Raw genomic sequence first — 24,408 nt, 5'->3', positions numbered from 1 at the left:
AAGCAACTGTGATGTCATTTTCAGTCAACAGCAAGTGGCAAAATGGCCTGACCTGGCATTCGTCTACAGGGGTGTGCATACTTTATCTCCACCAACAAGCAAACAGGAAGGCCGGAACCGAGATTCAAACCCAGATCTCAGAACTGTGAGGCATGTTCCAGGTACTAAATTTAGTAGCACTAAACACTAGTAGCCTACACCGTACTGCTGTAAAAATAATATAAAACATTTTTGGCTTACTAAAGGTGCTGTTCAAAATATGAGTCAAATTGATGTAAACAGTTTTTATTATTTTATTGGCATTCTTTTTAAATATAAAATAGAATCTAGAGTCAATATACATCATGTACAGGTTGCAGTGCATTCTAATACAGTGTGCTATAGGAGCAGAGATGAGTGAGCCCAATCAGCCGCCCCCTCAAAATGCCAAGAAATGCTCCATGTCAAGATTAGCGCTCAACATCTGTGATGCTTCCACTTGCGCGTGGCCCCGGCGATGTTGGCGTCTTTCTTGTGCCAGGGGAAGAGGCGGGCGATGGCGAGGGTACCGTCGGGCCGCACAGAGCCGGTCAGCACGTAGAGCTGCGAGCGTCCGGGCCGCACCAGCGCGTTGGCGCAGCGCAGGTTGATGAGCAGCCACTGGTGCAGCAGGTGGTGGGTGTCGTAGGGCAACAGCGGGCCCTGGCGGATGAACTCCACGCGGCCCTCCACCTCGAACTCGGGCTCGCCCGTCAGGAGGCGGCGGTGGCGCAATTTAGCGGTAACAGCTGTCAAGATTGGGGGGTAAAAAATTGTTAATCTGACGGAAGCCAAATAACTCAAAAGTTAAAAATCTGTGTTCTTTTATTAGATTGGAATCATCTACTCAGTACCTCTGTAAGAAACATTTCGGTTATAAGTGCTTGCCCTTTCAGGGGCATCAATTACTCATAGATTTTTGCTATTAACGGAAAGGTTCAGTACTCACTACATTTGAACACCACTACCAAAGGGCAATTTCCCTATACAGCGGTGCTGTATAGCGCGTTGGAGGTGATTCCCAACACAGCCAGTGATATGATCAAACTAAATCAAAATGGATTCCAATGCTTACCAAAGTCATGTTGGCAGAAAGAATCCAGTACTGTTTTCATAGCCGGAGCTTCTTCCACCATTGGACAGTTTTGACAGGCTGCTTTGGGCAAATCTGCAAATAAAAAATACAAATCATTTGTGAACTATTATATGACAAAAAAAAAAAAAAAAGTATGTCAGAGCAAACCTAAGAACCTTCCCAAACTGTCACTCACTAACATAATTTCAAGAGCACATCCAAGTGGTCACTTATTTTCATATGTCAACTGCAAAGTATTTGGATTTATATATATATATATATATATATATATATATATATATATATATATAAACAAAAATCAAATGATAAGTCACTGGTGTGGAAAATAAGCATTTTATTATTATTTTTGACTCTGTAATAATTTTTTTTTAAATGGAAATGATTTTCTGAAATATTTTTCCTATACTGCACCTTTTTTCATTTTGCTTTTGTGTGTGGCGTTTACCTTTTGCAAAATGGCTGAACTTGGCGTGCGGAGACAGGCACCTGTCTTCCTCGGTGGGGAAGCGGTCGCAGTCAAGTGCTTGAGGCCAAGGATGCCCCTGGCAGGCGAGCACGGGGGCACAGCTGTCCCTAACGGCCACGCACAGACTCCGACAGGGCTGGATGAAGCTGAAGGCGGGAAGGGAAGCGCCGGAATGTTAAACTCGCACGAGCGAGGACCCCCGACGAGGAGTCAAACTAGGAAAGTGAACTCACGTGTCGAGACAGACGGGAGCGATGATGGAGCAGAGGAAGGCCTGGGCTTGGGGATGGCAGCCCGTCTGCAGCAGGGGCCTCCAGTCCTCAGAGCGCGGCACCACTTCACCCTCCAAGTTGCTGTGGCCCAAGAAGTTGGGGAGGCGCATCTCTGAGTAGCCCACGTCTTTGCACACCTTCATCTGGTTGGGGATGGCCACGCATCGGGTGGACTGGCCCAGGTCGAAGGCCTCCAGTGGGGTCAGGAGAGTCGCGGCGAAGAAGAAGAGCGCGGCCATGTCGAGAGCGGATGACAGGAGTGTGGCCGAGGGCGGCTTTATATACCGGCGCGAGAGCCAGCCCCGTCAGTCTGTCAGTCTCTTATCAACTACCTATCAAAGACGCCGAGACGATGTGTTTGGAGACAACGGCTTTTTTGTCATGGCTGCAGACAGAGAGGGGGGCACGCAAAAAAGGAGGAGGAGAGGGGGGCCGTGTGTGAAGCCGGGGGAGACAATGGGCAGTCACAGCCCAGCTCCATAGAGTTAAAAGCCGACCGAAGGAGGAGAAAACACAATTGCTTTTTTTGAACGTGTTGTTTCGTGGCTGTTTTATCTCATAAATGGGGGGTGGGAGGTGGGGACCACCTCCAAATTTACCAATAAAAATCATCAAAGTTCAAATGTATTCTGTACCCCTCATCTGAAAATATGTACCAATAGAAAACACTCATCATTAAAATGAACTGTGAACCAACACAAAAACATATCTCCTAACATATCCGAGAAATGAAAACCAAAAAACATTTCTGAAATGCACCTCACCTCAGCCAATAAAAAACATCAATCTGAAAACGTAACCAGGACAAGTGAAAAAACGAAAATGTACCCTGGGCCATTTAAAAACAAGTACAGTTGTCCCTTGCTATTTGATGGGTCACCTATTCCAATTGCTTATGAGAAAAAAAAATAAAAACAATTAAATGACTGCAGGAATGGTCTGGAATAGGTGTCAAAATTATTGCAAGGTAATTGATTATCAAATGAATCCGACAACTAATTTAATAATTGAGGCATTTTTTTATTTAAAATTGTCCAAATGCTCTGATTTCAGCACATCAACAGTTAATTGTTCACTGATTACTGTAGTCCTTCATGAAAGAAGACTATCTTCTGCGTTTAATCAAAATAAGACCTTTCCAAACATGTTTTTACTTTAGATAACAATGACTGAATCGGTAACATAGTACAACATAAATCCCCTTAAATTTTGAAAAAATCATTATATGATAAAGTACAAAATAAACACCAATCATTGGTTAATAAACAGTAATCAACAGTAATCGGGGGGGGGAAATGCTTTTTTAAAATACACTTTAATGCAAAATTTAAATGAATCAAATTAGTCGATTAATGGATTGAATAATCGATAGATTATCCAATTCTAAAAAATAGTGGCAGCACTAGTCTGGAACCTGTTATACATTATTAACATTTTTAATTCTTTATTTCATATATTAACCATGTTGAAATGTTTTATAGATGTGAAGTAGGTAAAATAGTGTTGAACTCAGTATAATTTGACCTTAACCTAAGCTGGTACACATTGTTTGGTCTAGAAGTTCCTTCTCAGTGTTCTGTGCGAAAACACATTCTGTTCGAGAGAGAGAGCGTGCACTCCTACAACTATACTACATTAGGAGCTGTCGAGTTCAACTTGTTTGTGAGATTTTGTTATGGGAAGAAGTACGAGAGGTACCCTGAGAGTATATTTTGTCTAAAAAGAATGAACACAGGTGCAGTCTGTGTACGAAAATAATATTATGTAACATATTGTGTGAGAACCAATCTGTTCTACTCATCCTTAGTAGGAGGAGAAGGGGCGTTTTACTTCCAAAACTCGATACTATAAAATGCCCCTTTCCCAAGGGAGGGGGCACATGGCACTCTGAAATTCCACCTCATACGTGATGTTCAGTATTGCTGTGACCGGAGAATTCTCTGAAATAAATCATCCTTGCGCAGGGACTCTGTTCATGTCTTATCTCATCATTTGATTTATTGGACACGCAAAAGTATGGATTTTTAAGTATACGCCTTCAAACCTAACATCCACGATAAACAAGGTATTACTCTATGTCCAAATCTACCACTGATGAAAAATATGCATTTGCAAAAACTGCACATTTGAGTTATTTTGGCCAGCCTAAGGCACACCTGTGCTTTAATCTTGCTGTCTAATCAGCATCTGCATATCCCACACCAGTGAGGTGGGTTGGATTATCCCAAGAAGAAATGCTCACCATCACAGATTTGTGAACAATATTCGAGGGAAACGGCCTTTTCTGTATGTAGAAAAAGTTTCAGATCTATGAGTCCAGCTCACGAAAAATTTGAACAAAAACAAAAGTACTGTGTTTATATTTTTGTTCCGACCTACAAGGACATTTCAGCTGGCCTTCAAATGCAACTCCATAAAATCTGAAGTAAAAATGAACGGCTGCTTTATGCGTGTGGCTTCAATGGAACTCGCTGTACACCCTACTATGTTGTAATCTCTGAGAAATGTATTTTGGGAGTAAACATAAGCCTCAAGCAGACATGGAGTCTCCCTTATATTGACAATGGCTTCCTTAATTGGAGGTTTATTAGCAAAGCAGCGTCTCCTTCAGGCTTTGATCTGCCCAATGTGGATACTTGCCGCTTTCTTTTGGTGGCGTCTGAGCTCCTTGCCAGGTTTAATGGTCCGACGCTAGTTTTAAGCCAAGGTGTGTTTTCATAAATGAAGTGGGCGGACATCCTATTGTAATGGATGAGCAGTGTTGATTTAGTCCTTGTAATCCATCAATTGAATGACAATAGAGCATCTAAGATTTGGTTTGATGTTGTCTGCCTCCCGATGTAAATGTGCATCTCGAGCCTCCATGCCTGTGGGCCATTTTCAACACTTTCTCTCGACTCAAAGGACTCGATCCCCACTCGACTTTGAGACCTGCTGGTGTTCTCGTTAAATGCAGACCAGCGCTGCCTGCAGCCGCCATTTTACAGCCCATTCCGATGACTTGGTGGCTTGGTTCCAGTTCGGGTAGACGAACGCGGCCTGTCAGAGGGGACTAACTAGGCAATTTAGAGTCACAGACCAATTTGGGAGAACAATGGCTCCACATGTTTAACACGCTCCCCCTGCCAGCAGCCCAGCAGGGGTGTGTTGTTGGGACTAATGGCTGCCCTGTAGACACCCTGTCTGTCTTGGTAATGCACTGTTTGGCTGCATACTACACTTGCAGACACGCAGGCCTCAATCAGAATGAAAGACACTTTAATAACTTTGTAATATTACACAAACATTTTCTTTCCCTATTTTATAAGAAAAAGTAATATTTTGAGCTAAAGTTAAAGAATCCATTAAAAAAGGTTAAAGACTAACAAAAATTAAAAATATTTCACAATTGGAGGAAAAGTTTTCTAAAATTGGAATATTATAAGAATTAATTATAATCTAATTAGAGTAACGTAGGAAATTAACAAGAATAAAAGTTGGAATTTCTAACAAAGTAAAAGGTGTGACAATACAAGTCATGATTAAACAAGTTGTAGTACAACGTTGTAATGTTAGTCACAATTGAATGAGAATTAGGGATGGGTAAGTATTTCAAGCCAGGTATCAGTAGTCGTGACGGCGGCCGATTACTGTGTTGCAATCGCGAAGGCGAACTAAAGGCATACATGTCTGACACATGCCCATTAAAACACATTCACTGCCATCCATTTTAGAAAATTTCAACATTTTCAATACCCACACGACCTTATGTTCAATAATTATACGTAAACCAAATCTGAAAAATTATAGCATAGACTCTCTCCTTGCTGCCTTGGCCCGTTTTTCTTCTTCTAATCGACAGTAGAAAAATGTAGGTTGCACAAAATGCAGCCATTAGTCGCATGGACTCTCAAACTGTGTTTATTTCTTATAAAATGGGGCAATTATGTCATCTACTGTTTCCAAGTTTGACATTTACAGTGGAGCATAATCAGGTTCTCCCTCAACTAGCCCTGTTGAAAAAAGTGTAATTGACAAGTATACTAGTCAAAAGCCGTGAAAGAGTTTAAAGATGTAATTTTTTTATAAGTACATGTATAGAAATTGAAAAAAATTAAAATAGAAAAAGATTTCATGCAATTTAAACAAAAAATATGATATGTTATCTTTATAATCATGTTTAGTTGTTTTTTGTGTGTGGAAAATTTATGTACCAAAAGTATTAGTGGTATCAGTGACTACTCAAAAGTACAGGTGTTAGTCTGAAAAACAAGTGTAATCGAATATGCCTATAGTTATATAGTTTTAATTTCACAAGAACAAAGTGGTCATTTTAGGAGAATAAAGCCATTATGACAACAATCTTATATTTCGTGACTGAAGCATCCCTTTATGTGAATTTGAATAAATATTAGGAAAGCAAATGTATATTGTACATATAATCATGCATGCTAACTGGCCAGCTTCAACAAGACTTTCCAGTCTTGACTTCAGTTCCTTCACATGTTTTATGTGCAGTCCAGTCAATATTAACTCTATTTTTCTCTCCCCCATTTTGGCCAACAAAGCCACATCAAAGACGGCGGGAAGCTGTGGAAGAAAAGAATAAGGCGGCGGTGGTGGAAGGGGTGTCTAAGATGGGGAGCTCACATAAAAGCTGTCTCCTCCCAACATATAAGAGACTCATTAACTTAACAGATTGCCCCCCCCCCCCCTTTCCATCCTGCTGGGCTCCAACAGGACTGACAGTGTTGGTGGAGACTGTCACTCGCACTCAATTGTCACATCCAGTCTCCGGGGCCTCGCGGGCAGACGCTGCCACGCCGAGACGCACAGACGACAAAAACGCACCTCTACTCGGCAGACTTTACTGGGGTAAGGAGACGGATTATTATTTCTAGTGGTTACACTGTATAGTCTGACGTCTCAGTTGCGCTCACAAAAAGATGACGTCCTTTTAACGTGTGCAGGATCGGCTCCGTGACGCAGATTTACGCAAATGTATGCGTAATGGTCAATTCTTCCGCACGGTCTAGTGCGTCGGCTAAGTAAACAGTGCGACGTGCGTACACAGACGTCATTTCTTTATTTTTAGCCGCTGAGCGTCCGTCCCGTCACGGAAAAGTAAAAACAGTAGTAGAGTTGAAATCACTCACGTGACCAACAAGGCAACATACAGTAGACCAAAAAAATAATTGAGATGCACTGGAGTAAAACCAAGATAAGTGAAAATTTAGCCTGTCAGATATTTTGAAATTTTATAAAACTATTTACTTTAGAAAACCATAGGGAGCTGTTTTAAGTTTTCATTTAGCATTTTAAGACATGTCAATGACTCTGGGAACGCTGAGCTTTTTGTTGAAATTTAAAACAAAAACAACTCAAATTTGAAAAATAAAAAAACAACATTTTGCAAATGTGAAAAGTTGTTCAATAAACATATGCCTAAAAGACATTTCAACAATAATAATTGTTACTTGTAGTTGTAGCAATTTTTGTTTTACATTTTGACACCAATATTCTCTCCAAATATCAGTCATCAGCCTCCTTGACTACTAATAATCAGTATTGCCTCTAATTTAAAAAAGAAAGGGAAAAAGAAAAAGAAAAAGGTCACTCATTTTCAACATAAAAAAAAAAATTAAAAAAATATTATTCTAGCTTTATTTTCTTAGAAATCTAATTTTCTTCATTTCAGTGCGGCCTTATTACTCCTTGTCTGCTAAAGCTGTGTGTGTGGGTTTGTTCAAGGTTGAATTGTTTACTATAAATAATGACATGTATCCCCGTGTTATTATAATAGTAATTGTAGAATTTAATTAGATGGAACACGCTTACATTTGTGAGTCTCAAATGGAGGGAGGGGGGTCACAGCCCAGATACGCCCCATTGGTAAAACAATACTGAAGAAGTGCCCTGAAGCATGTATCCTGCGGAGGCAAGAAAAAAAAAAACATACATTTAAATGATCAGGAATAGATCTAATTGCAAATTTAATGATCTTTTTTTCTCGTGTGGGCACTCACTCTAATGAGAATGTGGGGGTTTCCAATGATGAGCAACAAGGCTTTGGCGCGTGTGATGGCCACGTTGAAGCGCTTGGGGTTGGTCAGAAAGCCCAGCACGCTCTGCAAATCTTCGCTTAATGCAGATTCATTAGACCGCACCTATTGCACACACGAGCGGAAACTGAAAGTTGACCACATAGGATATAACGTATTTGCTTTCGCGTTTTGGCCTACCGTTGACAGGATGATGACAAGGAATTCTTGTCCTTGGAACTCCTCCACGGAGCCTACTTTGATGTCGGACAGGCCCACTTTGCCCAGAAGGATGCGGATTTTCTCATTCTGGAGAAGTTTTTTTTTATTTTTATTAAATGAAAAAAAATGTTAAGATAATATAAGATAAGATCCACTGATTGTCACACATTCTCCTCAAGTGGTACAGTCAAAATATGGATCATACTATTTTATAGTATATATTTTTTTGTTTATTCTAAATATTATTTTCATTCATACTATATATTTTTGTTATTTATTATGTATGCTTTAAGGCTGTAAAACACCTCACTACATGCACTTTTCTCCCATAGGCATTAACATTTTCCCACATACTGTATACTGATTAGGCCTATACACTGTGTTCAAACCTTTGCAGATTTTAACAATAAAATAGAATTAAACTAATATCCAAAACATTTATTTGAGAAAGAGCGATCCATCCATTTTTTTTCCTAAAATAATAATTCTAAAAAACATACGGCGCGGGTGGGTGGCGGAGGTGGAGGCGACGGGATGGCGTGTACATACAATGTAAAAAAAAAGAAAAGAAAAAAAAAAGCACGCTGAAAAAAAAAAAGCCTGCTGTAAAAAAAAATCTGCGAAAGATGAACCCGCGAGAAACGAGGGAACACTGTATATCGCGATATTACAGCACGCAATTCTAGAATCGCTTCGTGACCTATGAATCGTGATACAAATCGAATCGCCAGGTACGAGGCAATTCACACCCCTATTTACTTGGGTCATTTTGTATAAAACAACCCAGTAAGTTGAATCAAATTGACCCATAAAGTGGATCAGTCCTTTTTTGATCCATAATTGGGTTGACCCAACTGTTTTTAGAGTGTAGTGTCAAAAGACAGATTGCAGTGTTACTTGACAGATTGCAGTGTTACTTGTTTCTTGTAGGGGGCAATGATTCCTATCTGGGAGACGTCAACAGGTTTGTAGAATTTTTTGGTCATCTGGCAGCAGTACAACATGACCTGAACCGCCTCTGCTGGGTTGAACCACGACGAGTTGTTGCCTTCCCTCATTTCTTTTCCCTGGAGGAGAGCATCCTTGTTACCTCGGTAGAAAAACAAAAAGATGTGATCCACATTCAAGACTTTTTAACTTCCTCACCCTGATGCCATGAAAGAGGAGAGGAAAGCCTTTTTTGGGGAGTGTTTTCCACTGGCAGAGGGATTCCACGACAGCTTTGGGCGCTCTGGCGCACAGCTCTCCGTGGTAGAAGAGTTTAGAGGGCAACGTGAGCAAGGACTCGTGTGATCGGTAGTTGTAGATCAGCTTTGTCACCTGAAGATTTTACATCATTCAAATACAATTATTTTTAGTTAGTTAGTAAGTTAGTGGCGAGTATACCCACCAGCTTTGGGTTGTATCCCCAGTCATGCTTGGCATAAAGTGGATTGGCCATTAGCCTCTCCAGCAGAGACAAGCCCAGGCCGAAGGCGGAAGCTATCTTGGACTTCACAATCGGCCCCAGCTGACACGGGTCTCCGGCCAACACTATCTGAGCCCATACACACACACAAAAAGTCAATTGCCAGGAAAGGAACGGGAAATTCCTCCAGGAGAGGGACGCAAATTTACTTTTCCTGTTTTGTAGCAATAACAACTTCCACTCTTCTTTATAGACTGTTTACAACGATTTTGACGTGTTAGAGATTTACAAAAGGTGTTTGATGTCAAGTTCTTCCACGCCAAACTTATCTAAGGTTGCCTTAACAGCTTGCTTTCTACACAGGGGCACAGAAAAGGAACAGTAAAAGGGCCTAAAAAGAGCTTTCTCCTTCCCAGCTTTTTTCCTGTTTATTGTCGCTATTTTTTTTTGTATGATGTTTTGGCATACAGATGCCCTTCATTACTCCAACACTCCCAATTTAACTGTAATTGGAATAAACACCGTGTTGGGCTGGTTATTCCCCACCCTTGCTATGTCTTGATAAGATGACAAGATCAGGACCAAGCAAGATGTTTTGGTTAATAATTGTGTCCAAATAAAAATTGTATTTTCTACAGTTTTATACCCCATGAGCTTAGGCTACGTTCACACTGCAGGTCTTAATGGTCAATTCCGATTTTTTGATGAAATCAGATTTTTTTTTGAGTAAGCGTTCACATTACCTATTAATTGCGACATCAGTCTGTCTGCTGTGTGGACGTAATGCGTCCCCAAAGTTACCCCGCATACACAGAAGAAGATACAACGTCACTCACAATGCTGTGTTTGCGGAAGTAAATACCTATGTGTCAGGACCACGGACATTTATAAGTCCGTCGTCTGGGCTCATATTTTTACCATCTCATATCTACACAGGAGTGGTGCGGGAGGAGGTAGAAATAATATTTTGTGAAAATTAAGCGAGCCTCATCTCACTGTGACCTCTCCTTTTTTCTCTCCTTCCTAACGATGACGTCACGTCATTGCTGCGAGTAATAATGCTCGGATATAAATTAAAAATAAAAATCGGAATTGAGCCGTTTAGACTGACATGAAAAAGTCATACATGTCGCGGTTGGGCAAAAAAATCTGATCTGGGTCGCATTTGCCTGCAGTGTGAACGTAGCCTTAGAGACCAATTGTTGAATGTTCCTCAGGCTACTGGTACTGACCTGTCCATCTCTTTCTGAGATAAAGCTGATGGGGATCAGGGATTCCGGTTCTGTTGCCTGGCCTGCCTCGTCCAGGAACACATGAGTAAAATGTCCTAATCTGAGGGTGACAAAAAAACTTAAGTTATTCAGACAAAACTGTGGGTTGAAGAAGATGCTTAGTTGGACTTACTGAAGTCCTAGATTGTAGAACAAGCCAGCGCTGGAGCAGGTGCTGACCACTATGCGGTGGTAAGAGGCATGATTGAGGTCCTCGCCGGCCTTCGAGTACAGCCTCAGCACATCGGGGATGCACTGTAGGAATAAAAATACAGTTTGTGTGTAAACCCAATTCAAAAAAAGTTGGGACACTATACAAATTGTCAATAAAAACTTAATGCAATTATGTGAAAGTGCCAAATTTTAATATTTTATTCAGAATATAACAAAGAGAACAGGTCAAAAGTTTAAACTAAGAAAATGTATAATTTTAAGCGAAAACTATGTTGATTCCATGGTGTCAACAAATCTCAAAAAAGTTGGGACAAGGCCATTTTCGCCACTGTGAGGCATCCCCTCTTCTTACAACAGTCTGCAAACGTCTGGGGATCGAGGAGACAAGTTTCTCAAGTTGAAAAATAGGAATGCTGTCCCATTCTTGTCTCTCTAACCGTTTTGGGCTTTCTTTGTTGCACCTTCCCCTCTATGATGTGCCAAATGTGCTCTAGAAGTGAAAGAAGCGGACTGTAGGCTGGCCATTTCAATACCCGGATCCTTTTCCTACGCAGTCATGATGTTGTAATTGGTGCTGCATGTGGTCTGGCATTATCGTGTTGAGAAATGCAAATCTTCTCTGAAAGTGATGGTGCCGGAAAGGGAGCATATGTTTTTCTCCAATCTGAATATACATTTCTGCATTGACGATGCCTTTCCAGATGTGGAAGCTGCCCATGCAACTCATGCAAACCTATACGATCACAGATGCAGGTTTATAAACTAAGTGCTGATAACAACTTGGGTTGTCCTTGTCCTTTTTAGTCAGTATGATAAAGCGCCCCAGTTTTCCAAAAAGAACTTCGAATCGTGATTCGTCTGACCACAAAACAAGTTTCCACTTTGCCACACTCCATTTTAAATAACCCTTGGCCCAGAGAAACACCTGTGCTTCTTGGTTTGCTTTAGAAATGGCTGCTTCTTTGTACTGTAGTTTCATCTGGCAACGGCAGCTGGCACGGTGGATTGTGTTCACCCACAATGTTTTCTGGAAGTATTGCTGAGCCCTTTCTGTGATTTCCCTTACAGTAAGCATTCCTGTTTGCGGTGCAGTGCCGTTTAAGGGCCAGAAGATCATGGGCATCCAGTAGGATTTTTCGGCCTTGACCCTTACACACAGAGATTGTTCCAGATTCTCTGAATCTTTGGATGATGTTATGCACTGTAGATGATGATTACTTCAACCTTTTTGCAATTTTTCACTGGTAAACACCTTTTTGATATTTGTCCACTTTCTGCGCAACATTGGAGGAATTGGTGATTCTCTACCCATCTTCGCTTCTGAGAGACACTGCCACTCCAAGAAGCTCTTTTTATACTCCAATCAAGTTGCCAATGGACCTCATTAGTGGTAACTGGTCTTCCAGTTGTTGTTTTTTTAAAGTGCAATTGACTTTTCCAGCCTCTTATTGCTACCTGTCTCAACTTTTTTGAGATTTGTTGGCACCATGAAATTTACGATCAACATATTTTTCCCTTAAAATTATAAATTTTCTCTGTTTAAACTTTGGACCTGTCATCTATGTTCTATTCTGAACAAAATATGGAAATTTGGAACTACCACATAATTGCATTCAGTTTTTATTCACAATTTGTAGTGTCCCAACTTTTTGAGAATTGGGTTTGTATTTACATGGGATTCTGTCATACCTTTTCCTGCCTGTAAGAAGCATTGACACGGGCCATGCTTGTTTTGTGCATGAACCCGCTGTCGTGCAGGTGGATACAAATGAGGTCGGCTGCGCTGTTGGAGGGTGTGCACACGAGAACACGGCTGCTGGGGAGGAAGTGGTACACCTGCAGGTAGAAGAATGTGAGTCATATTGGAGGTTTTAGTTTTAAGGAAAACATGTGCTATTAGGCACCTTGCAACAATGGCAGAAAAAAGTTTGTCTTTTTGTTTGTATTTTTTTTATGTTTTGTGTTCAAGAAACAGCATTCACCATTTGTAGATTATATTTGTTTGAAGGTTTATTTGAAATGTTTTAAAGTTTGAACGGCCATCAGAAGCAAAGAGCTGTGACTGAATTTCTTGGAAAATATGGAATTCCATTTATGTTTGTTCACACCTGTAGTATGGCCTCTATAAGGGTGATGGTCTTCCCGGTGCCCGGAGGTCCAAATAGCACATAAGGAGTAGGGCGACACTCTCCGGCCAGGATTCTCTTCACTGCCTCCCTCTGAGCAGGGTTGAGGTCAAGATTGAAAAAGCGGCCCGGACTGGGGGTGGGCCTGAGTGTCATGCTGCCATCTATAAATGAATAAACACACTTTGGGGGATGTGCAAACAGTGCCTGTGTAAGTGTCATGTGCATGTACCTTTAGTTGCTGTGGCTTTCGACTTCACATCCAATGAAGTGTTTGGCAACTGTCCATTTTCCTTTCCTGACACCTGCTGATAAAAATGATCCCACTTAGAAATCATGTACTGCTTGCTAACACAAATGGGGTTCTCGGTTTCTGACGATCTGGCATGCATGGTTTCAAGGTGAAAAATGACGCACAATAAGCTAGTTCATGAAACGCGCAAGTACGCTGTCACGCAGCACAACATGATGTGCTCAATTACCACTATGTTACTGCTTTTCATTTCATTGCGCCGTATTAACAACATAGATTTTTTTCCCATACAAATATTTACTGTACGACTTGACAACTGTGTTAGTGTTGGTGAATAATGCATTCTGCCTTATGAATATATTTCTTTCTTTATATATTTTATTTATTTATTTTACCTCATTTCCATCCAGTGTTTTGTTTTGGTCATCTTCATCTAACCACTTCACTGTCCACAGGGGCGTCTGAGCACCAACTCTGGTGGGGAACAAAACTACACAATGGTGGGGGAGAGACAAGGTTCCTCATCATACAAATTACATGAGAATGGAATTCATTTAAAACATGTGTCACCAACATGGTGCCGACAGGAACCAAGTAGCCCCAAAGGACCACATGGCTTGTTAGAGAGAGAGGGGAAAAAAAACTATGATGGGACATTGTGATTTCCTAGGACTTTTGTAGAATTGATCATTTGAAAGTGTAAACGCCTGCAAAGAATGACATTGCGTAATAAGAAGAATGTACTTACTCTCCCCGAAGGATTTGATCTGTTCAACTGCATGATGACAGCGCCTCATGGTCGATCTGGTTAATGGGAGAACGGTAAGGCCAGAAAATATAAGACGCTACACTTTCTCACCTGTTGTAAGAGAATTCCACATCAAGAGGCTCGCCGTGGTAGCCACTATGGAACTCCGAGTTGACTTTCAGACTCACGTCCTCGTCGTTGATCTAGCATTAGACATAGACTTTGTTAAAGAACATAGCATGTAAATTAGTTTGTATATCAATTTTCCCCATTGAAATGACATTCGTCTATTGAAGCCCACAAACAAAATTATGTTTCTGATAAAAGAAAAATAGCACTGCATTGTGTAAAAACCATTAAGCAGAAAGTCTCTCACACCGTAGTATTCATGTGTTGTGTTTAACTCATTAACTCCTAGCCATTTTCACTGAAGCAATACCCTTCGCTCATGGCTGGATTTTGACTGATATTGCAAGGCCCACAAAATATTCTGTTCTATTACTATAAAACATGGAACCTACCAAAAGAAAGATTAGAGTCTCTTCTTTCATCAGGAAAAAAAGGATATTTCTATGTGTTTCCGTTTTGCAGCAATTAGTTTCATCATTATTCACAAATCTGCTTAGAACTGTGAGTAAATCAGCTTGTTTTTAACATGGGCCAGGTTGATCGCTTTTGCTCTGCTGCCACCTGCTGGCCGTTTTTGTAATAACTACCATTGCAGTTTTGTGCAGTCTGCTTTAGGATAAAAAAAAAAACATCTTTGGGACACTTAAAACATAGGACGTATTTGTAAGTTTTGGGGAGCAAATCAGTTAAGGGTGTGACCTAGTGAATAACATAATTAGGTGCATAGAACTTATTTGACAGTTTTTGATAACCATCTGCCTCTATGTACATTATGTCTATCAAATAAAACATACTTTTTTTACATATGGTTTTGGATTGCCAAACTGTTGAATTTGGCAACTGGTTGCTTCTGATACATTTCCATTCTATCAGCTTGTTCAAATTACACCGGCTGCAGATGCGTAGACAGGGGACCAGCTCCCTCCTTCCGGAGCCCGATTACTTTTCAGAATAAAACACTCGGCAAATACTATTTTGCAATCATGTCAGCAAAACGTTATAAAAGGCAGACCCATGCCTGGAGTCAACAGGCCAGGTGTTTATTCACAGTTTAAATACCAGCGAACATGGATGAGAAGAGATTTATAATGGAGGTGAAAAGCCACAAAATTATATGACACGGTACAACCTAAAAAAGGATGCTGCATGGAACGTCATAGCAGAAGCTATGGGAGTGGACGGTGAGTTATTACGAACTTCAATAAAAACTTTTTATAATGCAAGTTGTTTAATTTAAAACAGTGTGTTTGCCGGTGAGTTTTGTCCTTGGTTTTGACGTGTCTGGAGCACGCAGTCAAGATGGAACAAAGCAGATCCGCAACGCACACACATAAGGTGTAATCTAGGGGTAATAGTGCGAGCATCTGCTCCATGCTGCTTGCAAGCGTTATTTCTTATTTGTCCCGTTTAAGAAACATGTCAAAGTGCATGAGCAGATGTGGCTGTATTTGAAGCGTGTTTCTAAGTCAAATTGTGGCTGACAATGCACAGTAAAAAACATTGACCAATGTAGATATTTTACCTCAACAACACAGCTCACATACTCCATCACAATGCCATCACTCTGTGGACTCTTCAATACAATTCTGTCACCTGTAAAGCAGTGAAATGGTTCTAGAAGCAGCTTTAAACGCTAACCACATGATCTTTTGCAGTATTTCTACAGTGATGACTGGCCTATAGTGAGATTGGGCCTCCCCTCTGCCAAACCGAGGACCTCCAGGTGAAGGTAGACAGCTCCTTTCCTGAGCAGTGCTCCATGGATGGTGAACTCTCCAAGCTCTCTCTCAGCATGAAGCTCCTCCAACCACAGCAGAGTAGAGAAACGAGCCTGCGCATTGGAGGCTGACGGCACCTCATGAAAACACACGGAAGATGGAGTAAAAACCAGGTTCATGTTAATGACAATGTAACTGGAATTCTAACCTCTCCTAAGCAGGGCTGGACGACCAAGACGTCTTTCTGCCCAGCTGCGCACGCTCTCAAAGACTGCGGCACTGCGTACGAAGGCAGGAAGGATGGCAGACGACGGTTAGGAAGCCTGTAAGAGGGAAAGTTTATGTTGGGGCCTTCAGTCATTCTGTGGGTTTATGAATTACAGCATACCCTCAATGTTCAAATCTTTAATTGGCTTTTGCAATTAGTTTTAGTTGTTAGAGTAACAAAAAAATAATAAAAAGGGATACATTACTGGCATAAATATTTTGCTACTCTACAAGTAATTTATAACGTAATAAACATTTTAGCATTGTTCCTCTTCATTGCGGCTCAATGAAGCTAAAATTTAGCCATTTTAAGAGACCATTTCAATATGATGTCAAATTTAAGTAGGGATGGGTACCTTTCACATTTTAAACATTGTTTCAATTCTCTGTACAAGTACTCAAAAGGTACCAATTTTCAGTACTTTTGTACTCTTTTTTTTTTTTCTTTCTTTCTTTCTTTGTTTTTATGTTATTTATTTGGGTAGTAATAAATGTTCATCATTGTTTATTTAACAGTAATATCTTTAAAAAAAAATCTATTATACCTTTTAATGTATAAAACTTGACAAATAACAAAAATGTAAAATTTAAAACAAATGAGCCACAGAGGAATAGTTAAAATAAAGGTATAACATTTTAAAATTACTGAACAAGACGAAGTACAATTTCTGCAGAAATTGCGTGGGAATGCTGAAAGCTAATAGCTGAATGCTAATGAAGTAAATTAAAAGATAAATTATGTGAAAATTTTAAGAACATTTTGAATTTTGAAGTATAGCATACACAAAAAAAAAGACAGTTGGAAGAGGGAAAGATGTAAAGAGAATAATTGGGTTCAAATTAATTATTTGAATGTACCCGGCGTGGTCTGTAATGCTCGCTACATTTTGGGCACAAGCTTTATTATTCCAAATTACAGTAAAGGTAAAACCATGTGCCTTCCAGCATGATTCGATTCGGTAGGGAAAGACAGACTTCTTTGTTTCAGTGTCGGGGTACTGCACCTGTAAAAGGCGGGTGGACAGCACAACACTCCCCGTACAGCGAGTGAAGACAGCACCACATCTCCCTCTAACCGTGCACTGCGGTGAACCGGGGACATTTCCATCCTCCACCCGGTGCGGTCATACTTCATAGACTATTTTGTTTGGCTTGGCGTCCGAAAAGTCTCGCTCGATTACAAACCAGAAAATGTATTTTTAGCGGGCGAAAACCAGCGCAAGTGCGTGACGCAATGTTGCGTTCAAGTGCGCCATGAAAAATTGTCAACTCTTTAAATGACGTGCTTCGGAACCAAAACATGGCACCGTTTGATTTTACGTGAATCGGGTTACTCTGAAGTACCGACCCAAATCGGTCCATACTACAAAAAGTACCTTCTTTGGTATCCTTCCCTAAATTTAAGACTTTTTTTATATTCTGCAAGTATAAAAATCCTTATAGTGATTGTACAGTAAGACTAAAAATATCACACCAGAAACCCAACTATCTGGATGCAAGCATTTAAAAAGTCAATAATAATTGATTTATTTTATGTTTAAAATGTTGCCAACTGTTCTTATTTTAGCTGTATACATGGTATGCCACCCCCCCCAAAAAAAAAAGAATACATAAACGATTTCCCTAACTTGAGGGTCTTCGGCAGTGTTTCCAAACCTTAGTGAGTTAAGGCAGATATTTTATATTACAAAAACATCATCCCCCCAAAAAAAGAAAAAAAAAAGATCTCATCACAGACATTGTCAGACTTGATACCTGGATGCATCCTTAGGAGCAGTGAGGGTGATCACATGAGAAGGCGCCACGGGGACCGGCTTGGCTTTGGCAGGACTGTAGGGCGTGCGGGGCAAGAGCAGACTCTCATCCTTGCTGCACACCGTCACTTCCAGGCGCCTCCCGATGATGAACGAGGAGAAGTGCAGCAACAGCAGCTCAGCGGAGCTTCCCAGGCTCCTAAGCAGATACCCACATGTGAGAAATACTAGTGGTACCGTTTTTATGGACTCTGCAGCATGCCCGGACTCAGGACTGAAGTGAAGCCAAAGTCACTCATCTACTTTAATCTTTCCAAGTTCCAACACAAGACCATTTCAAAAGTTTAAGCAAAACTTACTTTGCTTGGCACCCCACTACAACAGGTAGTCGCTCTCCTGGAGGAAGGTCTACCTCTCTTTCTTCTCTCCTAAAACCGAGAGAGGTGTTTGTCTTCTCGCCGTCTGCATCTTCAGCTTGACTTCCTTGTTCTTCCACAGGAACAGAGTTGGACACAGGTTGTTCTTTCTGTCCGATCTTGCGCGTATTCAGAAAGAATTGTTCTTCCGAGTCCCAGCCAGCAAAGTCGCAGCACTTGAGCCGGTGTGTCTCTGAGCCCATGTTCCTAAATTACATAAACAGAAGTGTGCATGAGCGTAACCTGCACTTTACTCATTAGGTTCCTGTCAGCCATTATTTTGCTTCGGATGATGAACACATTTACAGTTGGGTTGCAGCTCGATTTTGCAATATTTAACAACAAACTGTGGATGTGAGATGCAGGTACTTCTGTTGCCCATTTGGGGTCGCCATCTTCCCATTCCACACTGTATCTTTATATCCTTTATTCTTTGAAAAGTGAACTGTATTTAATTACCCAACATTGACACCTTGTGTTGGGAATCAGACATGCTGTTGTGGAATGTCTACTCTATTTTGCAATGGGCACATCTTTTTCTTTTTTTTTTTTAAGTGTGAAATCAAACTGGATATTTTCTCTCTTTTCTGACAATGTCAGTTTCCTCATTTGCTTACTTACAGTATCCATAGCACCAGTTTCCTGTTTTCCCCCACCATCAACTCTCCAAACTGGCCATAACAAGTGACATCCAGCCCGCCTTTGTTTTCCAATAAGCTCTCCAGTGTAACTGTAGGCACGTGTGTCAGGGTTGGATTCAAACTGCAACAAAATCATCATCTGCATTAAATCAATCAAATCAAAAGTACAAAAAAATAATAATCTGAATTGCAATTATCGTAGAGTAAACCTCAGCCAAGACACAACAGGCGAGAGTAAACCCCAAAGTCTAAAAACCTTAGCACAAATTATTCCAGGATGCCGAAAATAATGGAAAATATTCTAGTGTCTAAATGTCAATCAAAAATGAGGTGGATGTTTTATTCCTGAACAGAATATTTAATCATTGTAACAGCCTAAGATTATGAATAGTTTCAACACTGAGAATCCAAAATTTAGCAAAATAAGAAAAAAGAAAACTGCACATAAAAAAATGATCCACTTAAAATGCACTGGACATAGAAATAAAAATTGTACCTAAATAAAGGCTAGAAAAACAATTGTGTAAGATTAAATGCAATTTCTATTGTACTTCAAAGTTAAACTCGTGCACAGCTAGGAGCCCACACTGAGAATCACTGCTCTATTTTAACAGATTAGCCATCAGGTTGAGGCAATTTGACTTATTCACAGACAGCAGAAGCTGCCAGTTCATACCCCTGAGTGCACGGCGCCATGCACAGCGCCCTCCAGCGGTAGATGGACTGGTTGCTCTCCATCATCACCAAGTTGACCACATGGCCCGGCGAGGGCTTGTAGTGGGCAGGAAGCAGCAGAGAGTCCAGGCAGAAGAACACGCAGTCGTCAACCACACCCTTGTTAGCATACATGCTGGTCACACACACCTGCACACAGCGGAAGGAACAATGGAACAAATATTGAAATGGGACAACGAATGTAATACTGTACTATCAAGGGTGCAGCTACCTGATTAAGACGGGAATAACGCAAAGGGCTAACAGATTGAGCCTGGGTGGTCCACTGGTTGGGACTGATAAAATATGCTGCTTCGACCCAATCACCTGTCATGGGCTTGTAACCTGAAGATACACGTCTTTAATTTAAACAAGACTTAAAACAACCTTTAAAGAAAGACTAATACAAATGTCACAAAGCAAAGTTTTATGCAACACAATACATATTCATCTTGTGACCCTATTCTTGTACCTTCGCATAGACTGGAGAGTGGGAAGTAAGTAGTCTGGTTGATGTAGCCACTCTCGCCATCAAATGACGTGACGGTGCCAATGAGAGGTTGCAGCCGAGCGCATTCGTCCTCCAAAGATGTGTTTCCTCCAGCCTCCCACGCATCAGAACTCTTCATAATCTATAGACTCAGCACAATTTAAAAAGATAAATCCAGGGTCCTCGGTATGACGCCATTCTGTTCCAACAGCAGCAACTTAACCCCAATATCTATACAAGGTGGTAACTTGGTAATTGCCAGATTGATAATTGTTATTCACTCAAGGGAGTTCTTCACAATATCAATCTGGGACTGCTCCACGGTGATTTGTTCGGGAGAGGCGGGAAAATCTGCACAATACTTTGAGCTGATTGGACTGTGGTATCGTGTACATGTTTGTTTTGACCAATTACGGCAACAGATGAAAATGTTGTCTTCAAAAAATAAATAAAAATGAATATCTTTACCAGATAAAAATTCACAAAGCGCCTCTTGCTTTTCAACATTCAACAAGGAAACAGTGAGCAATTCTGCGAGAACAGAATTAATTGCAAGCGTCCATTCATCCAAGTTAGGTTTGTTTGATTTCCCCGGCGTCAGTGCTTCCTGGTTTTATCACAGCTTCATGCCCCGCCCTAAACAACACCGGATTGGTCCGACCTAAAAAAGGTTAGTTGCAAACCGATCTGCGGGAGCAGTACAAGATGGATTCTCGTAGTGTTTGTGAACTAATTCCGCGAAAATTCAGCTTGCTGACAAGGTTAACAGGGTGGAGTGTGCCCTTAAACTCCTTAACTTACTTGCCATTTAACAGAAATGTGTTATGTAGTAGTTTTTCATATTAATTTAAAAATAATATATAACTGTTTATTGCTTACTTGATTTTAGCATGTTTAATACAGTAAATTATGGCAAAAATATTAAAGTGGCACTTGCATCCTTCCTTTTTTCTGTATGTGGCCCTCAAATGAAAAAGTTTGGACACCCCTGAACTAAATATTTGAATGCTATGTTAGAACTGTGTACTCGGATACTTAATTTTCACGTTATTATGTAAATATATTTTAGAGTCTGAACTTTTTTGTTATTTTTTACAAGTAAAGGAGCAAGTAAACAAGCATATGTAATTCACCTTAAGTAGTGTTTTTTTTAAGACCTGTTCATGTACTAGACAGCAACTCAAATACACAGTGTACATGTTAGTAATGCCAGTCACCATGAGGGCTTTCCATCCGCCTTGGCCTCCATCTTTCACGGCAGTACAGCTCACCACGTCGCCCACTATAAGCGGCACCCCACCCAGCACCACGCCACTCGTGAAGTAGATGGCATCGTCGACGAGGCCGTGGTCCAGGCCCAGCTGGGTCACCACACCGTCAGTGAGGTGGCGAATCGTTTCAGAGTCTGCACAGTATATATATATATATATATATATATATATATATATATATATATATATATATATATATATATATATATGATAGATAGATAGATAGATAGATAGATAGATAGATAGATAGATAGATAGATAGATAGATAGATAGATAGATAGATAGATAGATATTAAAAAAGCAATTGGATAATGGTTGGATGTAGCATAGCACGATAGTGTCAACGCATAGTTAGGGACGTTATGTCAAGTTACCCGGTGCGTCGCCGTCAGCCTCCACTTGTGCTGTCCTCCACAACGGGGAGACCATTTTGGACAGCATACACATCGCGGCTGAAAGCATATTGGCTAAACTGGCTCAAGTTGACGCAAACCTACGGTGGGGAGAAGGTAATATTATAGTTAAACGTGCTTAACACCCCAAGTTAGCTTCCAAGTAACGTTAGCTAAACGTTTACATTTGGCAATTACTTCGATTGAAACGATTGCGCCCGCCGCCCAGCTAAGGCACGTCTGATTAATTACCTATTGGGCGTGTTGGGATTTAAATGGCGTTCTGTGCGTACGGTATGGATTAAATGTTGATAGTTTGGAGTCGACAGCAAACCTGACACCAGACTCGGACAATTCTTTTCAAGTGTGAAGGTGCGTCATCAAGGTCGAATTTGAGGTGGGGGGTGGAGCCGTGGGCCCAAAGCTGAAAACCCGCCTATCCAATCTGCACTAGCTTTATCGTTCCATTGCCGTCAAATTTGTCAAGTTACTGTAGTGTATTTTAAATATATTTTAGCAAGAACACGTGACACTGAGTCGAAACCGTTATATGGGGCTAATGCTAATGAGCATGCTAAATCTCTAGCTGTCAATGGATAATTCCGAACATCCGGGCATTTATGATATTTCCGCAATGCAACGCTTTCTTTATCCCTATGAAAACAAACAACCGACGACGTATTGCTTTTTCATTTGACTAGCATACAAACCAGGCAGATTGTTATAGTAGTCAAAATATATTTCATAACATTTTGAAATCAAAATAATCCTTATACAAATCAGTAATCACATTACAAAAATCAAACCTAATGCTTTTCAATGAGGGGAGAGCTGATCCTTTCACCGAGTTGACCGTCATTTTGACTAGTGACGTAAGCTCGGAAATTGTCAATAAATGGTAAATGGACTGCTTTTTATATAGCGCTTTATCTACAGTCTACACCATATGGTGCCCAAAGCGCGTTACAATGCCTCACATTCACACACACACAATCACACACCAGTGGCCGGCAATAGGCAAATCTATCTTGATAACTCTATTGACAATTCCTTACATCCGGGCATTTCTAATATTTCTGCAACGCAAATGTTTCCTTCACAGTGTAAACAAAACAAAACCAGGTAGATTGTTATAGGAGTCAAACAAAATGTCATACATTTTTTAAATGAAATGCATTAATCCTCACAAATTAAATTACAACGATCCAAAGTATAATGCTTTTCAATAGATGAAAAGGGTCATTTCACCGAGTAAGACAGCCATTTTGACTTGTGACTAAGCGTGGAATTGTCCATAGTGTCAAAAGTATTGGGACAAACAGATAAATCATTATGACTTTATTAGAGCATCGTTTTCTCTGCCATAGCAAGCAATTCTGTTCTTCCATTATAGTGTAATAGTGGTTAGCGCATCTGCCTCACAGTTTTAAATTTCTAGACTCAAATCTTAGAAGTTTGCATGTCCTTCCCATGCTTGCAGTGTAGGTACTCTGGCTTTATCCCACATACCAAATACATGCCGGTTAGGTTAAAAAAAATAAAAAACCTTGTGGAATTAATTCTTAAGTTAGCTGATCTGATCACTGAACTGATTTCTTGAAGTTTCTTTTACCCTTTTGTGGGGCAACTGGCTTTTCATAAGAGCATACAGATTTATTACTTCCATCGCTACCTGTAAAACACCACCAGGTGACAGTAAAATTCTGAAAACATCCTCCTTTTCCTTTCCCCCTCTCCATTACATTCATAGTTTATTGTTCAGCAGTTAACTTCTTCAAATTAATTCACACCTTTGAACAATTTAGACTCTTTATTTAACCTAACATGTACATTTCTGGAATATGGGAGGAAGCCACAGCAACCAGAGAAACCCCACTCAAGCATTGGAAGAACATCATCTGCCACAGAGGAAGGCCAGAACCCAGATTTGAACCCTCCAACCTCGGAACTGTGAGGCAGATGTGCTAACCATGCTCCCAAATTGTATTTCATATACCAAAACATATATAACCATTGTGTCTTCTTTGTTCATAAGACTGTACTTTCTCAGTTCTCTTGAAAACATTAACATGACCACAAGAGGTCAGTGTTGACTCTCAAAACAGCGCTCCTGTCAAAGGAGAGAAGTCGGCTCTATACATATCCATGGAAATATAGAATTTAAACAGCTCGAAGATGTTCTGATGTCCAAGACAACAAAGCAGGATGACTTTCATGTCCTCCGATGTTTTTTTTCCCAACCATTAGTCTTTCTGTGACTAAGTTTATCTGTAAACAGGATTACACAAACAGTAATGGGATGACTTTCACGACCAAAAAAACCTCTTCACTGATGAGTGTGGCGTGGGCTCTGGAGGAACCCATTAAATATGACCGCCCAACGCCCCTTTTAACATTGAAAGCCACTAATGTCCTTAGATCAATTTACTCCAGAAGTCTACCATTACCAAATGTGCAGCCGAACCCATCATATTCCAAACTTGTCTTGTTTAGCTTCTTGTAGTTTTCAGTGTATTGAGTACAATTTGGAGCTGATCAACA

At 40.5% G+C, this 24,408-nt stretch overlaps 2 protein-coding genes across 6 annotated transcripts; both read right to left on the bottom strand.

Annotated features, from left to right (window-relative positions):
- Positions 1-269: 269 nt before the first annotated feature.
- Positions 270-7,756, bottom strand: szl (sizzled). 2 transcript variants are annotated; one of them, XM_077567644.1, is made up of 5 exons: positions 7,670-7,756; positions 1,814-2,184; positions 1,560-1,726; positions 1,094-1,186; positions 270-767 (listed from the first exon to the last, which is right to left on the bottom strand). In XM_077567644.1, exons 2-5 carry the CDS (start codon positions 2,089-2,091, stop codon positions 457-459), a joined length of 849 nt encoding a protein of 282 aa, XP_077423770.1. In that variant the 5' UTR covers positions 2,092-2,184; positions 7,670-7,756; the 3' UTR covers positions 270-456. The 2 variants fall into 2 exon arrangements, with proteins under 2 accessions (XP_077423770.1, XP_077423769.1); XM_077567643.1 differs by lacking the exon at positions 7,670-7,756 and having other exon boundaries at positions 1,814-7,472.
- On the bottom strand, positions 7,621-22,798 carry mov10l1 (Mov10 like RNA helicase 1). 4 transcript variants are annotated; one of them, XM_077567637.1, is made up of 26 exons: positions 22,674-22,798; positions 21,850-21,968; positions 21,421-21,608; positions 20,186-20,345; positions 19,946-20,058; positions 19,676-19,863; positions 18,980-19,120; positions 18,302-18,565; positions 17,944-18,141; positions 16,130-16,244; positions 15,881-16,058; positions 15,726-15,796; positions 14,186-14,277; positions 14,075-14,130; positions 13,722-13,816; positions 13,306-13,381; positions 13,056-13,237; positions 12,637-12,783; positions 10,907-11,028; positions 10,735-10,834; positions 9,485-9,631; positions 9,241-9,414; positions 9,012-9,161; positions 8,074-8,181; positions 7,858-7,998; positions 7,621-7,761 (listed from the first exon to the last, which is right to left on the bottom strand). In XM_077567637.1, the coding sequence occupies exons 2-26, from the start codon at positions 21,935-21,937 to the stop codon at positions 7,681-7,683; spliced, it is 3,375 nt and encodes a 1,124-aa protein (XP_077423763.1). In that variant the 5' UTR covers positions 21,938-21,968; positions 22,674-22,798; the 3' UTR covers positions 7,621-7,680. The 4 variants fall into 4 exon arrangements, with proteins under 4 accessions (XP_077423763.1, XP_077423761.1, XP_077423765.1 ...); XM_077567635.1 differs by lacking the exon at positions 22,674-22,798 and adding an exon at positions 22,120-22,466; XM_077567639.1 differs by lacking the exon at positions 22,674-22,798 and adding an exon at positions 22,120-22,466 and having other exon boundaries at positions 13,306-13,378.
- Positions 22,799-24,408: the final 1,610 nt, after the last annotated feature.

Source organism: Vanacampus margaritifer, chromosome 6, assembly GCF_051991255.1.
Source record: "Vanacampus margaritifer isolate UIUO_Vmar chromosome 6, RoL_Vmar_1.0, whole genome shotgun sequence".
Classification (NCBI taxonomy): domain Eukaryota; kingdom Metazoa; phylum Chordata; class Actinopteri; order Syngnathiformes; family Syngnathidae; genus Vanacampus; species Vanacampus margaritifer.
Note: the sequence above shows the minus strand (reverse complement) of the source record. Positions and strands in the feature narration are given on the sequence as shown.

Coding starts and splice junctions, on each gene's coding strand:
- mov10l1 (XM_077567637.1), bottom strand. CDS start 21,937: ATGCTTTCAGCCGCGATGTGTATGCTGTCCAAAATGGTCTCCCCGTTG. Junction 19,121..19,675: donor ATGGCGCCGTGCACTCAGGG/GTATGAACTGGC, acceptor ATTTTGTTGCAG/TTTGAATCCAACCCTGACAC. Junction 18,566..18,979: donor AAACTGGTGCTATGGATACT/GTAAGTAAGCAA, acceptor TATGTAATTTAG/GAACATGGGCTCAGAGACAC.
- szl (XM_077567644.1), bottom strand. CDS start 2,091: ATGGCCGCGCTCTTCTTCTTCGCCGCGACTCTCCTGACCCCACTGGAG. Junction 1,727..1,813: donor GCTCCCGTCTGTCTCGACAC/GTGAGTTCACTT, acceptor TCCCGCCTTCAG/CTTCATCCAGCCCTGTCGGA. Junction 1,187..1,559: donor GTTCAGCCATTTTGCAAAAG/GTAAACGCCACA, acceptor TTTTATTTGCAG/ATTTGCCCAAAGCAGCCTGT.